Genomic DNA, 17,274 nt, shown 5'->3' on the forward strand with positions numbered 1-17,274 from the left:
CGTGCCTTGTGGCCCCTGGCCTCCCCCGCCCCAGCCCACCCCAGGTACAAATGACTGTTTCCCCCGGAATCCTCAGGATCTCCGTGAATGACATCGAGAGGAGGCCCCAGGCGGCAGCACCTGCCCCGGGCACAGCCGGCAGACCGGGCGGCTCTGGTCTGCCCTGCCCTCGGGGCTCCCTCTGGCCACACCCGCGGGTAAGCCGCTCAAAGCCAGGACGGGAGCCAGCTCCCGCTTCAGCCCTTTTGGAGAAAGAGGAGAACTGTTCCTCTCGGCCCAGCTGAGGAGGGCGCTCAGGCGGGCGTGGAGGAAGGTTTGCCGCAGCAGAGCGAGCGCCACTTCCCGAGTGCTGGCCGCGTGCCGCGCTGGCTCGGTCGGCTCTGTGCACCTCCCTGTCCCCGGGCCACCGCTAACCTCTTCAAGCAGCCGAGGCCAGAAAGAGAGGGACGTGCCCGGATTTGAACTCCGCGTCCGGGACCGGGGTCTGCCCTAGTCCAAGGAAGCCGGGGGTAAAGAAAGCCCAGTGGCTACGGTGAATTTGTTGGAGTCCTTTCTTCTTTTTCTCTATTTTTCAAATTCTCTGCCACGTGAACATTTCTGTACTATTTTCGTAACTTAGAAATTCCCAGAATCGTTCTGTGTAACATATTTTGGGAAACCTGCTATAAAAACAGGGACGTGGTCATTCATAAAACTAACATTGGTGGTGTAAAGTTTCAGGCCTGGGGTGTTTTAATTCCTCCCACAACTGACTTTAATCCTGCGGTCACATCACCTTTTCACTAATTTTCAAAGACATCAACAGACACCAGGCACCCGTCCCCCGTCTTGACTGAGGTCAAGGCCATGGCGCCTTCCTCACGGCCCTCCTCCTCCTCTCCCTGTCAGAACTCAGGGCACGACAGCTCTGGTGCCAGCACAAAGTCTGCCCAACAGTGGGTGCCCTGCTCCTCCAGCCCCGTCAGTGGATCAGGACGCTGACTGGGGCAGCCGCGTGCGGAGGGTCGGAACCCCGTCCTGTGTCGGTGCTGCCACTGCTCTGGGGCTGAGGCTCCCGGCCGGAACGTGTGCCAGGACCTCCGTGAGTGAAATCCATCTAGTGGTCTGGAATAACGTAATGAGTCAAACATCAGGAAAAGCAGAAAAAGCTACCCACGTGTCACCGTGACGTTAACGCTGCCGAACGCGTTGTTATTTGAGGGACCGTGGGCGGAGCACCTACTGGGTGCCGAGCTCTGCACTTGGAGCTCCCTCTCCACTGACCCTGGGGGCCCTTCACCAGTGGAGGACACGCCCTGACAGGGCTGGGAAGCAGCGAGCCCGGCTCTGTCCCCCGGGGTGGGCTCTCCTCACAGTGACCCTGCTGCACCCGGGCCGCCGTTCCGACCTGCTCAGGGCTGGCAGAGAGGGCCGTGGAGGGTAGGGCCACGGGGCCAGGGGATGCCTGGGGAGCTGTGACAAAGGCCGCCGCACGGGGCGCTGACGCACCTTTCCTGTCTGTCTCAGTAGCGTGCACCAGCAGGATATCTCCGGACCCGCCACGGACGTCCGGCCCATCGTCACCCTGCAACGACAAGAGCAAAGCAGGGCGTGCGGCAGAATTCGGCCGTAGGAGAGCTGCGCCGGGAAGTCCGGGGTAGGGACGAGACCAAGTCCCTGCACTGTGGAGACCCCGGGGCCCCCTTCCCTCTGGCCTCTGTCACCCGGGAGCAGCGCGGCCGCGCACGGAGGCCAGTGTGCCCACGTGGCCCGCCCAGCTCTGCGCGCTCGGCGGCAGGACAGACCACGGCTCGTCTGGGAGCCGCCCGGACACCAGGGCACCCCGCTCTGGGTCACAGTGGGGTCAGGGGACAATAGTACCATCAGATCTCTCTCTCCTCACCAACCCCGGGGTCTCAGAGGTGGGGAGGGCGGGACCCCGCGGGGAGGCAGGCGGGGCTGCCAGCGGCTGCTCCGAGAAGGCAGCGGGGGCAGTGGGCTCCTTGCGGGCGCACCCGCTCCCACAACTGCAGCCAGTGGCCCCGCGTTACTGTTTCCCCACGTGGAAGGAGTCACAAGTCCCTCCACAGGGAGCACTCCCAGGAGCCCGGAAGCGTCACAAAGACGCTCGATTATGCCTGACATTGCTTCTGGGACACCAGCTGCCGTCTCCCGACTAAAGAACGAGTCTTACTTTCATGTGGGCAGAGGCTTTAGCCCATAAACCTGCTGGGAGCCAAAGAGAGCTGGCAGCAGGCGAGCCTGAGAGCCCACACCCCTGCCTCTGATCCTGAAGGACACCCACCCCGCCAGCCTCCGTGGGCCCACGGCCCGCAGGCTCAGAGGCGCCTGCCTCTCCGAGCACTTCTGTGTTTCCACGCTTGGACTCGAGTCCCGAGAGCATCGTGCATTTCCAGCTAAGGGTGAGGGCAGCCACGCCCACGCCCCGATTTTTCAGGACTTTCTGCGAAGGGTCACGAGACGTGACTTCTGTCGGCAGAGAAGCCAGCTGCCCCAGGGTCCCCGCCGGCCTCGCCTTTCCTGTCACGCTCTGCGGCGGCCGGCCCGGCCCAGCGCACCCCGTGCCAAGGGCAGTATACCCACTGCTTGTCTTTGCATCTGCGTGCCGCCACAGCTAGAGCCCAGAAACAGTCCTTCCCCAGGGCGGGGTCAAGGCTATGACATGAAACTGTTCCTCTGTGCTTCCAGAATCGCCATCCTGGCAAGGCACAGGACAGAGGCGGCTGTGGCGGCTAGGCTGGGATTTCTTAATCAGCCTGTGTCTCCCACACGGAAACTACCGTGGGGCATTCGGTCAACAGTAATGTGAAGGCGGCTTATGCTAATGAGGGCTCCCCATGCTCAAGCTCTGAACTGAACACCCTCCACAGAGTTCACAGTCATGATACCTCCGGAGTCCTGTCCTCTGGGGCTTAGGTTACACGACTCGCCCAAGATTACTCTCTGGAAGTACCCGAGAAGGGGACACGGGACATTTTCTCTAGGAGTCCATCTGTTTGCCCAGTGTCCTTCAGCACCCACCGTGGCCCAGGCACGGGGTCAGAATAAATGCCGTGCACAGAGCCTAGGAAGCGTGGGGTGGCCACCTGGGGCGTCGGTGCCTCACTTGGGTCTTCTGTTTGAGACACCTCCCGGTTCCATTCTCCTCAAAGCCCTCTCACTCCCTTTATGGCCCAGACGCTCAAGGAAGGCCCGTCCTCACCTCTTGCTTCAGTGTCAGCCTTGCCATGATTTCATTATGGTCGATGAGGGACAGCTCGTCAACTTCCTCCTCCGACCGAGCCAACTCTGAAGCATCTGGTGACCTCGGGGCCCTGGAGGGAGAAGTGGTTTGTGTTGCAAGCGTCCAAGAGGCCCCAGCATCCAGGACACCAGGGGCCCGAGGCAGTGCGGCCCGCTGCGTGAGGACTAGGAGTTACGACTGCCCCTGAACAGGTCCTTCTGGAACTGCGGCTACAACGGGGAAATCCACACCCTTCCCCCCGCCCCAGCACAGGGGGCCCGAGTGGGGGCTGGAAGCCAGGGCACAGACTGGATTTCTGGTGCCACTACCGATGAGCTCTGTGACCTTGGGACGTTTCTTGCTCTCTGCTCCGTCTGTAAGTGGACGGGATTAAGAAGGCGATCAACAAGGTTCCATTGGACTATTTAAATAAGTGATGGGATCAGCCTCTCTTTGTCAAGGCCACCGTCCACATAGTCGGTATTCAAGGACAGAAATGGCATAAGGGCAAGCAGCTTGGGAGAGAAAGTTCGCGTGGCTATTCGCGCCATTCCTCAAGTTTTTTTCTAAGGGCCGCCTTTCCGTGGGACTGAGAAGTATGAGCCGGGCAGACTGGCCCTTGTCCTCGGGGGTGCTGGGTTTAGCAGGAGAGGCGGACGTTAAAGCCAGCAGTTGGGGCACCGGCCTGAGAAGGACACAGCACAGTCTAAAGGGCAGCAGGCCCTGGGGCAGGACACACGGGCTGAGGCCTGAAGGACTGAGCCGGGGTTTGCTGGTGAAGGGGGAGAAGGAGAGAACGGCCAGCAGAGGAGGGATGTGGGGGGTGAGGGGGGCATCCCGGGAGCAGACAGATGCTGGGTCTGTAGGCACCATGCCTCCCCCGGCATCTTCTCCCGTGTTCCGGTTTTATTCTGACAGTTTCCACCGTGGATCCTTGTGGTCACAGGCCACATTTTTAACCCTAAGTATCTGGGAGATAAAAACCTGTGCCTTCAGTAAGACATGGACAGCCCAAAGCAAAATCACACACAGTCACGGGAAGAACCATCTGCTTCGTGTCCCTTCAGGGTCCGGTCCGCAGTCTGGCCTTTGTGGAAGGAGGAGAACATCTCTGTAATTGCTTCTAAGCGGTCGACGTGCTCATCCTTCTGTTTTCACACAGGCCATCTGCAGCTCTGAAAAATGGTGCTCTCGGGTTCCGTGCAGCTGGAGGCTGAACCCATGAGTCCCTGTTGCCTGGCACAGCCCCCGTTTGCTGCCAGGTGTTCAACTAGAAGACCCATCATCCCTTGCTTAACACTTGGGGAGATCTTAGCCCGGACAGACGGATCAGACGGTCTCCACCCACACGGACGGCACTGAGGAGTGGCCAAGAGCAGGCTGGGCGGGCAGCCCTCTTCAGCGGGCCCCTATCGAGCGCTTTCTGATTCTTCTTCTGCCTCTTGCTATTTACCACCTCTTGAACCGTTTATGCTTAGGCCTGGCAAGCAGGACCCCAGAGGTAGCGGAACCTTGGCCTGCAGAGGGAGGAAAAGCTTGAACTTGTAGAACATCTCGCTGAGAAGGCAGCGTCACCACGCGGTTGCCGATGGCAGGGCCAGAGAGGATCTGGAGGTCCCACGCGTACAGAAACGGACTTACACGTTTCTAAACCGGGTCAGGTCTGACTCCGGCAAATGCTGAAAATGTTACAAAAGATTAAAGACACATGGGGTTCCTGGGGGCTCAGTCGGTTAAGTGACCGGCTTCGGCTCAGGTCACGATCTCCCGGTGTGTGGGTTCGAGTCCCGCGTCGGGCTCTGTGCTGACAGCTCGGAGCCTGGAGCCTGCTTCGGATTCTGTGTCTCCCTCTCTTTCTGCCCCTCCCCCACTCATGCTCTCTCAAAAATAAATAAATGTTAAAAAAATATTAAAAAAAAAAAAAAGACCCACAACTAAATGCAGTGACTCCTGACTGATCTTGGTTCCAAAAAAATAAGCTATACAAGCAGCTTTACGGACACTTGGGGAAGTGGAGGATGGTCTGCGTACCAGATGACATAAGGCAATTTATCATTACTTTCCTTGGGTGTGGTAATGGTATTGTAATCGGGGAAGCTTTTAAAATATTTCGGGAGGCACACTGAAGTATTTAGGGCCTGAATGTCACATCTGTAACTTACTTTCAAATGGCTTAACGACACAATACACCCATCAAGAAACTCATGATAAAAGGTTTGGCAAGTCTTGTACACTCCCTTATTGCACCTGAACTTGGAAGAGGCCAAGGAAGGCTGGCCTGGGATTTGAGAAAGAAAATACTGTCGTGGGTGACTTGCAAAGCGGATAATACGTGAGCACATCACCAGGAAATAATGGCAGAATGCTTGCCAGAGTGGAGCCTTTAAGGGTGGGATTATCAAGGATTTTTCTGGTTTACTTGTATGTTTCTGTACTTGCCATGCTTTCTGCCCTGCGCATGTATGATTTTGAGAGTCAGAAAAAAGGGAAAGGACGTAAACCTAAAGCCCCGGGAGGCCTGTTTGCCGGTGGGCAGGGGGCAGCTCTCCCCGAGTGGGCTCGCTGCCTTCAGGGCCCCCACTCTACCCGGTCACGTCCTACCTTTCGCCGTCTCTGCTCTCCTTCCCAGGTGCGCCGCTGCCCGATGCGGGGTCTCTGGGATGTCCGTCTTTCGTAGCTGGTGATTCCTGAAAAGAGAAGCCAGCGCTGGGATTGTGACAGGTGCCCCAAGCCGGGCGGATCTGCTTCCCGGCATTCCTGCCTGCAAGCGGCTTCTGAGCGTAAGTTCCTCCAGAGTAATCCGAAACGTGGACACGGGAACCACGAAGGCGGTTAATCCCGCGAGAAGTGCAAGGCCCTCTTGCCTTTGGGGACGGTGAAAGGGGGCCCCTACTTATGACCATCCAAGCACCTCCTGGAAGAAAGGACTCACAGCTGCTGCTACCGGCCAAGCTGAGCCAGGCGTTGTGCTAAGGACTTCCCACGCCTCCTCTCACCTGACCCGACCAGGACCCTGTCCGTTAGCTGGAGGCACCGTGCTACTCACGCGCACAGACACAGGACGAAGGCTCTGCCCAAGCGCACGCGGCTCGGAGGCCACAGCCTGAGCTCAACCCCAGGGTCGTCTGCCTCCGAAACCTGTGACCTTGACCACCGTGCAGCAAACCCCTGCTGACTTCCTAGTTAGAGTCCTCAGGACTGCCACGCACAGCTGCCTCCCAGCTATGGCTCCAAGGGGTCTAGCTGCTCGAGGGCACGAGGGCCAGCCCCTCTCCTCCAGCAGCCGGGCCTGGGCATCCGGGCCCACCCCACTCGGCGACGACACGGCTGTCTGGCATCCTTGCTCTGCCACTGCGGCCGCGACAGAGACCAGGTTAGCACGAACACATGGATCGTCCTCGCGGAGAGTGCCGCGAGGTGAAGCCAGCACCGAACGTGGTCACGGGCAGAGGGGAGAGCCACGGAAGGCCAGCCTGGGATGGGCTCCACCGTGTGGAGGCTAAACTGGACGATGCGGGGGCATAGGTCACCAGGTGCGGACAGGTGAGGAGGGGACACCAGGGTAAAAACAGCTTCCACAGACAGGGTCGAATCCCACAATGTTCTAGGACTTTCAAGTAACCAAAGTGGGGCTCGCCTTGTGCGGACGTGGAAGGTCCTGCGAGGGCGTCCTCGGCGGGGCTGTCTTACCAGGGGTGACCACAATTTTAATGGGCTGGGCCCTGTGAGCTGATCACCAGGGAGGACTCGCGTCCTCATGGCACCTCCTGTCAAGGGACTCATTCTTTTTCAAGCTTCTGAGCTCGCTCGTGTCTTGCTGCAGCAAAACTTGGAGAGCTGACTGCTCAACAGAACGGCTGTATCCAGCTGGGACAGAGGTCGACCAAGGGCAGCCACATCAGGTAGTTCACTACGCTCTCAGGATAGAGGGCTCGTGAACACAGAGGGCGGGGGCTCCCGGACAGACCCCATCCAGCTTCCTCAGAAGCTGTTCCTGTGGGGGTAAGGGAGTGCGCTGAGGGAGGAGGAGGGGGTGAAGGCCCAGGAGGCTTGGTGGTGAGGGAGAGAGGAGTCCCTCCCTCTGGGGAGGGGATGGAAGACGGGCCTTGACACTAGAAGACGGGATAGAGAGAAATCTCAGACAGCAACCAATACGGGGCCAGGCCAACACTATGCCGCCTCCTCTCATTTCCAGAAGACCCATCCGGCCAGGCCCGGAGAGCGTCACACGAGCACTGAAAGCAAAGGGAGGGCCTCCACGGGGAGCCACGTCCTCTCCCCACCGAGCCAGCGTGGCTCTCGGCAAGGCTGCGGGGCCCAGCCGGCCAGGGACCGGGAGGCTCAGCCAGGCAGAAGCAGGGCCCAACCCTGCCAGGCCAGGCCACATGCACGAGGCAGCCCTGAGGTTACTTACTCCTCGGGAGTGAGGCAGCTCCTCGCTGCTCTGGCCAGAGGAATACAGATTGACGTATTCACCCTCACCAGCCTCCTCGCTGGCGTTTTCACTCTGGGGGAGACAGGATGAGAGGAGATGCACATGTGACAGGCCCCCCAGCCCGCCGTCACGGCTCCGAGAGAGAGCAGCCTACCGGGCCGGCCCTGACCGGGACACTCCTTTCACGGGGAAGGAAAGAGGGCGGCAGCGGGAGCTCGGGTCTCCCTGGGGACCTTTCCCAGGCCCGAGAAGGAAGCCACTTCTGCCACCTCTTGCCTCTGTGTTACAGGGGACGCAAGTTTCCCTCTGGATCTTCTCCAGGGAGGTCAAGGGCCATTCAAACTGCCCCGGAGGGAGGCAACGTACCAAGACAGGCCAGCTCGCTGCAGCGCCGCCCCCGCCTGCCGGCCCCGGTCCTCTCCGCCCTGCCAGCTAGCACCCCGTCCCCGGATGAGGCGCTCAGGGAACTCAGCAGCACCTGCAGCCACAGAGGCAACTGCCTCCGGTCTCAGAGTCCTCTGTCCGCACCTTTCTTCCACAGGTGTTTGTATCTTTCTCTAAAAACGCACAACCAACCAGGAAACCAGGCGCATTTTCTGTCTCGTGCTTACTTATGGCTGTCTCTAAACGGCCACTAATCTGTTTCTGGAAAATCGGGTTCCCCATCTGACGGGAACTCTGTACGGAAGGTTCCGTTTCTGTTCTGGAAACAGACACCCTCCTGTTTCACTCTGCGACCTTCCACAGACCTCAATCAGACAGGCCTGGCTGCCACTGGGGGTGGGGGGCAGGGCGGCAGACTCACGAACAGCGACACCGCTTTTCTCAAAACGTGCAGACCCACGTGGAGGGGTGTGTGTGCTGAGTTCTCACCGAAGGCGTCGGGGGCGAGTCAGTGAGAGAGGTTTCGGAAGGAAGGCAGACAGTGTTCCCATGAAAGCTGCTCTCCTGAGAAGACGAGAGAGGCCCGTCCACGGTGCTGGGAGGCAGACTGGCCACGGTCGGCACCGCTAAGTCAGAGCTCTGAGACTGGTGGACGGGCGGGAAGTGTGGAGAGGAAGAGGGGGTAGACGGGAGGAAAGGCTGAACGGAAGCTTGGTTGTGAGGCACGAAATCCTGGGAGTAGGACCTAAACACAGATTTATACTACAGAATCAAAGCGGCAGACAGACACAGAAACGGGAAGATGGGAAGAAGAAAACAGACAAAAGAAAAAGTCGTTAGATTAGGTCGGCCGAGCTGGGGTGGGCCGTTCACAGCGATTCTAGTGAGGAGCAGGCCGAAGCAACCCCCGCATGCCTCCGGCCCACGGTCCCCCAACCCGGGCGCGCCCTCCCTTGAGCAGGGCCTGGGGACCGACCATCGCCATCCGCGGTGGCTGAACAGAGGCACGCGGGCGCCCTCAACGACGAGCAAGCCCCAGGCACGGTACGGGTGGTCCCACTCTCTGCTGTGTCAGAGAACCAAACCCACGAACCCAACCCGTGCCTCTGTCCCTTCAGGAACCTGGTGGCTAAATTCAGTGTGCACGTTCAGACCACGGGTCATATTTACTCATTTCGAGTCTTTCGGATGAGCTTCTTTGGTTTTATCCCTTCAAAGTCAAACGCTGCAGCCTTTCAAATACCGTAACCCGCTTCAAATCCTTTTGGAAGGGGAGTCTTAAAAATGCAATCAAAATGCTGAAAATTTCTCTGAGCTCACTTCCCTCCCTACCCGATCTTTTCTCTTTTCTTTCACCAATGGAGGGATCTTGCAACGTCTCTGGTATCACCCTAGAGCTGCGAGGCTAACACTCTCCCAAACTCTCATGGAGACAGACAAGTCTCGAGGCCAGGTTGAGGGGAGACAGCGAGCTCCCACAGCTTCTGAGAGCCAACGAGCACTGCCCAGGCCTGAGCTCTGCTGTGGGAGGAGGGACAGAGGAGCTCTGGGGCCACCAGGCTCAGAACCTGAGATGTCACCGCGTCCCACAAAGGGCCTGACAGCCTGATGCCATCACAGGGAAGTGGGAGAAGGGCATGTGGAATGGTCTGTATCCAAAGTGCTGGCCCGGCTCACCTGCCCACCACAGATGCCGGAGTTTGCCAGAAGCCAAACTCAACACAAATGTGCACACGGCTCCCTCAAATGTTCTCTGCGTTTTGCCACTGGATTTTCAGAACCCACGGACAAGGAAAAGGAGGAAGAAACACAACTCTCAACAGGAGGTTAAAGCCACTCACATCCTTAGGTGGTTTTGTAAAGCTACACTTTGCACTGGACCAAGGGGCTGCCTCAACTCCAGGGACAGGTGCGCCCCCCCCCCCCCCCCCCCCCCCCCCCCCCGCTGCCGGCCAGCCCTGCTCCTTCCTGGCTGGCCTGAGTAGTCTAAAGCTCCCTCTCGCTCTGCGGGTTTATATCAGACTCAGGACACCTACCCCAGGCACCTACTCACTCGTACACATTTTATTTCCCCATCTAATTCCCGAACTCAAGACCAACCATTCATGTACGTGGTCACATGAATTTGTGGGAAGTGCCGTCCATGTTCCGAAGGACAGGCACCGGAGGCTGAGATTCCTGGGAAGCTCCGTTCCCACAAGCTTTCTACACAAGCTGGGTGAGGGGATGCCCGGCTCAGTGGCTCTCATACTGGGGGCCGAGGAGCCTGAACATCCACGGTGCCCTCACCAGCCAGGTGCCACATTTCACTGATCTTTTATAGCAACCACCCAGGCCTGGGGGGGGCGGGGGGACTCACTCTGGACCCTGCTGGGGATGGCAGTGGGGTCAAATGTTTGGCTTTGGGACTCTCCATTCATCCCTGGTGAATGTCCCCCCCCCCCGTAGTGAGGCTCTCTCACTGGCTGGAAAAGGCCAAAGAGAAGACAGCGTATGGAACGCATCGGCCAACGGATGGTACGGTCTGGTCCCGGGAGGCCACCCTGAGAAGCTCACGTGGCCCTTTCAGGCAGCGGCTTTGGTCTCACGCAGGAGCCTGGTTCAGCTCTGTTGCCTGTGTGTCCCCAAGGGCAGAGGCCGCCATGAGATGTGCTGACGGATGCCTCTCCCTTGAGCACGTACCCAACTAGTTTAGGTATTAGGAGGTGGGGACCTCTGGGAGGTGCTTAAGAGCTCCCTTCCTAAATGTGATCAGTGCCAGGAAAGAGGGTCCAGAGAGATGCCTTGCCCTTCTACCGTGTGGGGATACAACCAGAAGTCTGTGACCGGAAGGGGACACCGACCATGGTGGCAGCCCGACCTTGGACCACAGCCTCCAGAACCGTGCTGTATGGAAGCACCCAGGCTGTGGAGCTGTGTTATAGCAGCTTGAACAGACTAAGACAGATGCCAGCTCTTTCAGGGGTCCGGGACCTGTCCTCATGGACCACCCCTGAAGCGTAGTCTCTCGGCACTTGGGCAGGCCCCGCAATAACTGAGCACTGGACAGACACTCACAAGCGGTTTCTATGCGGTCACAAGATGCATCAGGTGTGACGGTACCTTCTTGACCAGCTTTGATCTGGCCCGCTCAGGGTGGCGGACTCCCAAGCACCATGGGTGCCTTTTCCGGGAGACGGCCTCAGGGTGACTGCCGAGGGCGTACACTCCAGTCACACAGACTGGGCTCCGGTCCGGGGCTCTCTCTTTCCACCTGTGTGACCTTGGGTAAACAGCCTAAGTTCTTGAGCCTCAGTTTCCTACCCTTTAAAACAGCGATGCAAATGCATGGCACTGTATGCTAATTATACTAGAAGAAAAAAATGCAAAATGAAAACACAGGAGGCGGGGACCACGCTTCTGGGGCGGGGTCTCTGGGGAGTTACAGAGACGATGCTCTGGGAGTCCTGGGTGCAGTCAGGGCTGCTCGGTCAGCTCTCCTCACTCGTCCTCCAAAATACCAGGAAACCCCAGAGCTGAGGTATTCAGTGGGGTCTACCGCGGATTCACAGAAATGAGGGGCTACTTAGGGACTGATTCTAATGTTAGTATCGACGTGCCTAAACACTGGCTGACTCACAGGAGTCTGCAGGGTGACAGGCTGCCCCCAGGGGAAGGAAGGAGCCCCAAGGATGTGCGCTATGGAGGGGAGCGGCTGCCGTCAGGAGACCGCAAGGGGGCTGCCTCTCCAGGACAAAGGCTCCTGGGCTGCCTGCGCTCCCTTCCCTCAGCAGCACCCCCCTCCCTCCCCCCCCCCCCCCCCCCCCCCCAGCCTGGGAGCAGCTCCGGCATCCCAGCTATGCAGTCCTGCTGGGACAAGAGCCAAACTTGAAAAATACCTTCCAGTGGGGAAGCGCCCTCGGTGCCCCTCCCCGCAGTGCCCCTCCGGCAACTCTGGAAGGGAGGGCACTTGGGGGCTCATCCTTACACCATTTCCCCCCAAGCTCTGCCTCCACGGATCCCCCAGAGAGTTCTCTCCAGGCCCTCTGAGGCCACATTTTTCGTACGGGCAGGAGAAAGGCAGGCTGGCCACAGAGCAGAAACACCACTTCGCCCCTGCCTGGAGTTTATTCTAGGACCTGGCTGGTGCCTGGCTTTGCCTCTGACAGAGAGTTGCTGCTTTCTCTGTAGCAGGAATTTTTATTTATAGCCAGAGTAAGACTGTTTGGGCTGAGATTTTATGCCAGGAGGGGGGCTGCCTGTCTGGAGACGGCAGATTTCTGCAGAAGATCTAGGCGTGCCAGAGCCAAGTTCCTGCAAAAGAAAGCAGTTAGGAGGGGCTGCCTGGTCCCTGCCATCAGCCTCGGTCACAATTTGTCAGAGTGCCAGCAAAACCCGTCTGGGGATGACGATGCCTGCTGGTCAGTGAGGTGCTAAGGGTTTTGCACGAATCCTCTCATTTAATCTACACCAAGGGCTGTTACGATCCTTGTCACAAAGACGGAGAAACGGGCTGAGAGTGCAGGCTACGCACCCGATAACACACGGCTTGGCTCCTGAGAGACGTGTGGGGCATCTCACTGTCAGCGAGGGTTCTGGGCATGTGACAGGCCCCACCCTGTCATCCCACGGCTCCGCAGGATACAGCCTCCTAACTCGCTGGGAAATCTCCTCGGCTAAGTGTTTTTGCGATGACCAGCATGCAAAAGGCAGTGAGCCGAGGCCCGATATACGAGCCAGGGATGCAGAGATAACATCTGCCCTCACAGAGACGGGAGACGCGGGAAGTGGCCACCCGTTCTGAAAACATACACTCGAAAGAACCACCAAGAGTCTTCCGGGTGGAAAAAACGGTGGAGGTTGACGACCGTACATGTTAACAGGCCATTCACACGCTAAGAAGCAAAGCCACCCAAAGCTGGCCAGGCATGCAGTTTTCAATGACACTTTATCTCCAGCAGAGTCTTGGCGTGAACCATGACTGGGGAGGAGCCCTGTGCTGTGCTGGCAAGAAAGCAGGAGAAGAGATCTTCAAAAGGAAACTTCTGGCTCCTCGCTGTAACAGACATTCCATTTACTTCCCCTGATTATCAGGAAGAACGAGGGTGCCGGAGGCGGCAGAGAGGGTGCCAGCGGCTGAGGGCTACGGCCACAGGCCCGAGGGCCTCGATGGCTCTGCGTTTCCACGGTGACCTGCGCCCCAAGCTCTGGAGAACTCGCAACTCCACCAGTCAGGGAGACGCAATCATCCGAGCGAATGGACTCACTGTCGTAAAGCGTCTGGGAAGGACAGAAGTTGCCAGAGATTGGTCATTACTGCACACTCTTGGCTCGAGCGAGGCTTATGACTTCAGTGTTTCTGGACGCTGCTCACCAACACAGATAAGCTATTGGACAGCTGGTTTTCAGGCTTAAATTCTTATCCATCATTTGTGAGAAAACACACTCCAGGGAGGCTGCTGTTCTAGCGTGGCTTGGGCCTCCTTCCCGTACGCAGAGTCACTGGGAACCCCGCAGCTCAGCACCGGTCCTGGGCTCACACTTCCCTGAAACCAGAGACTGTGAGTGTGAACGCAACCAACACAGCACGGGGCTACGCTGTTCCTCTTGGAGGGAAGTCCAGCTCGTAGCCGCCGCACGACAACCCCCGCCATCTCCGGGGGACGGATCTCCTGCGGGCAAGCACGTCCGACGACTCGGCTCCTAAGGGATGGAAGGTCCCCAGGAAGGACCCTTGATAACATTCATCGTCACTCCGTGAGGCACACTGGGAGGGGGACCGCTGCACGCGTCTCCTCTCTCCTTCCTGTTCCCCCATCAACTACCTATTTGCCAAAGCCCTTTTTCGGGTCTCCCTTAGGCCCAGAAGCGACTTCCTTCTTTGATGCCTTTGTGTCAGAAGGCGGGTTCTGAGGCCGAGGCCACCACCGCCTGCTCGTGGCACGGAGAGGCACCTTGGCGTGGGTGCTGGGGCCACGTGCATCTTAGCAAAGAAAGGGACAGCGGCAGCACAGTGGACCCCCAAAATATCTTCTCTCTTCTTGAATAAACTTCTTGGTGGAATCTAGTTTTAAAAACCATTTGAGAATTCTAATTAGTATTTTATAACAAAGGATGTAAAGAATAAAACCCCAAGAATGCTTTGCGTAGGAGAATTTTCGGTAGGATGGGTGCAAAGGTAGAAACGTATTGCATTTCTTGTCACGTGACATTTTTGCAATCTGAATCACAAGATCTTCCTTGAACACCACTGGTTTCGAAGCCAATGGTCTCTCGCCTAATTGCGTTCTTGCAAAAACCTCGAATACGTTTTAGGACGCTCTGTATGTGCACTAAACGTTAAGAGCATCAACGCTTTATAGAAGGATTTAATACAGACTCAAAAATTACTTTACTTCTGTTCTAGAAATCTGACAACTATTTTTACCCGGTTTGGATTTAAACGGCATGCCAGGGGCTCTACTTTAGACTCGTTCTTAGAACTCTGTTTAGAGCCTGCGGCTACAGCGTGTGAAGTGTCAGAACACGAGGGGCAGCACTCCTCTCGATGTCCAGCCTACGTGCGGGCCTTTCCTTTCACACAGCCTTCCCGGGTCGCCGTTGGTTATTGGCAACTGACAGTGGGGATCTGGATCCTAGCTTCAGCTCTCACCAAAGACTCTGAACAAATGACATGGGCAGCTTCTCTAGCCCGGTCTCCCCGTCTCCAGAGTGGAGCGAGCACTCCCTCCCAGAGCCGTGGGAAAGGGACCCTCACAAGTGGACAAGCGGGCTGAAACGGGTGAGGGTCCGTGTGCACGGACAGCACCCTTGGGGTTCAGGTCGCCACGGGACCCTCGCAAGGACCAACGGGGTCCTTCTGACACCCGGCCAGCTGGACAGTCATGGACGGAGTCAGGGGCACAGCTGCAGCGAGGGGCTATCGCCAATTCTTGGGTCTGAAGCTGGTCCAAGAGCAATGACCATCCAAAATGCCATGAGCGCTGGCAAAACAGCAGCAGGAAGTCTTGAAAGAGAGGAGCAGAAGTGGCTGAGTCGCAGTGGCTGCTTCGGCAAGTCTCCAAGGCTGAGGATCCCCAAGTTCTGGTCTCGGGCCCAACAGACAGCAGCCAGGGCGTTCTGGGTTAGCAGGAAGGAAAATGAGGAAGAAACGGGGTTTTCGGCCACAGCGTGGGACCGGCGTGTCTGACGCATACAAGCGGAGAGGCTACTGTGGTGAGCCGACACCTGGCTGTCACGACGAAACGCGGGGAGCGGGAACGTGGGCGCAATGGCGGGCGGAGAGGACCGCGCGCCTCCCTGCTCCCTGCCTTTGGGTGAATGAACACCCTCCTGGTCAGTCTGGCGTCACAGAGCACCCGCTGCTTGCTGGCTCGGCCCTGAGCTACGTACCAAGGCTGCAAGCACGTGACAAGCCCGGCCCCAGCCTCAGAGGATTTGTGACCTTAAGAAAAAAGAACTTGAGCCTTACAGAAGAAAGAAAGAATTTCCCAGTGTGGTAATAAACGTTACTATGATGCCTCCCTTTTTGTTAAACACTGGTTGTGTGCCTTTCACTACATTTCTCGCTCCACATGTGCTCTGCCTTTAACCTTCACAATTCGGGGCTCCCGTCACTGAAGAGGAAAGGGCGGCCCACTGATCCGGAGGCGGCACGCTCGGGTCCACCCCGTGAGTAAGGAAAAACAAGGTGGGGAAGGTGACGGGCGCCACCAGGAAGGGTGGGACACATGACAGAAGGAAGGATGTGCAGGAGAGCCAGGGAGTCGGCGCCTGGAGAAGGCGGAGGGAGCACAGGGCGTGGGCAGGGGACAGGTGGGCACTAGTAGCTGGCGAGGCCTCAGAAGGCTCTGCAGTGATAAGGGGACACTGCAATCTGGCCAGCGAGAAGGGGGCACGGCGGCAGGAAGGCCGGTGGGGAGGCCACAGCGGCCGTGCAGGAGGCGGGGAGAGGGAAGCAGCGACAGGGCTGGAGGCGAGGGGCTCAGGGCCCAGGCTAGGACGCACAGCAGGGCTTGGTGAGCGGCGGGGCACGTCACAGGTCAACGTGGCGCGCGTGTGGCAGGGGAGGAAAGCCAGCTCCTCACTTCCTGCCTGGGCAGCTCGGGGACGGTGGAAACGTTCCGAGACAAGGATGGGGGCGGAGGGGCTTGGCTGGGCCTGTGGGGTCTGCTTCCTAATCCCAGGGGGACGAGTCCGGGTCTGGCGAGGCGCCCGCACTTGCACCTTGAGGACCCTACTCGGCGGTACGGCCCCCAAGAACGGGGCAGTGTACGAGCCCACGACTTCCGGGGTGTGAAACCCCGACAGGCCCCAGAGCCTCCGCAGGCCAGGAAGGACCATGCGACCAAGAGGCCTGGCTCTCCCTGTGACGGCGGTGCTGGGCCACTCTGAGGGAGAGCCTGGCGTCTGGCAGGCCAGCGGAACGGAGCCCCAGCCAGGACAGCTGGAGCTCGGAGAGGTACCCCCGTCCCTGGGCCGCCAGCGTCGCCCACCCCCTCCCCCGCTCTCGTCTCTCAAAGTGAGGGAGGTCTACGCAGGTCAGGAAAGCACAGAGGTAAGTCAACATCAGGAAGCGGCAAGGCACAGAGGCGAGGAAGACAGGGACTTCTCTCTTCCAGCACGAGGCACACACCTGGCCCAGCCCAGCAAGCCTGAGCTCCCGGCCACTCTCCCCCCCCCCCCTCCCCACCCCCCCGTCTGTCCTCTGCACTTTCACTTCCTGTCTGCTCGCCAGACAGCTCTTTCAGCCCACGGTCTCTGTGACAGCCGCTGGGCTGCCGTTTAGGGCAGAAAAGGCGAGTGACAGAGGCACTCGTGGGACTTCAGGGGCCTCCACGTGTCTCAGGGAGTGGGCCCTTGCCGTCTCACTGTGAGGGGAAGTCACGGCAGAGGAACACGGTCTACGAAGCAGGCCTTCCAGTGAAAGCATTTGTGCTGACGTGCAAAAACCTGGGTTTGACACCTCAGAGAATCTGAGTGTCCTCTGCCCAGGACGGGACACCAGCTGCTCTGCCCACCCTCCCCCGTCCTTTTTCGCTGAAGTCTTAGAGATGATACGCACTGGATGTTCTTACCCTAAAAATGTTTCAAATAAATGACAGTTATCATGGGTCCCTCTCAAGTTCTTCTCAAAACCCGGGTCTTCCAGCAGTTTTACTTCCAGAATCATTCTGGAAGCCAAGACGGTAAAGAAGCATTTCAACACATTCCCAGCACCTGAGTCCATCTTCTAGGGGTAGTAAAATACCTG

General features: G+C 58.3%; 1 protein-coding gene across 12 annotated transcripts in view; it reads right to left on the reverse strand.

The window, feature by feature from the left end:
• RAPGEF1 (Rap guanine nucleotide exchange factor 1) overlaps positions 1-17,274 on the reverse strand; it is a 131,061-nt gene that overhangs the window by 11,144 nt on the left and 102,643 nt on the right. For 7 of the 12 annotated variants that reach the window (XM_042913089.1, XM_042913093.1, XM_042913088.1 and 4 more), the window contains 4 exons: positions 8,532-8,804; positions 5,825-5,910; positions 3,203-3,314; positions 1,489-1,564 (listed from right to left, as the gene is read on the reverse strand). In XM_042913089.1, coding sequence (XP_042769023.1) covers positions 1,489-1,564; positions 3,203-3,314; positions 5,825-5,910; positions 8,532-8,804 — 547 coding nt within the window. Of the gene's footprint in view, positions 1-1,488; positions 1,565-3,202; positions 3,315-5,824; positions 5,911-7,637; positions 7,731-8,531; positions 8,805-17,274 lie in introns of all 12 variants that reach the window. The other 5 variants (XM_042913096.1, XM_042913095.1, XM_042913094.1 and 2 more) reach the window with 2 other exon arrangements.

This window comes from Panthera leo, chromosome D4 (assembly GCF_018350215.1).
Source record: "Panthera leo isolate Ple1 chromosome D4, P.leo_Ple1_pat1.1, whole genome shotgun sequence".
Classification (NCBI taxonomy): domain Eukaryota; kingdom Metazoa; phylum Chordata; class Mammalia; order Carnivora; family Felidae; genus Panthera; species Panthera leo.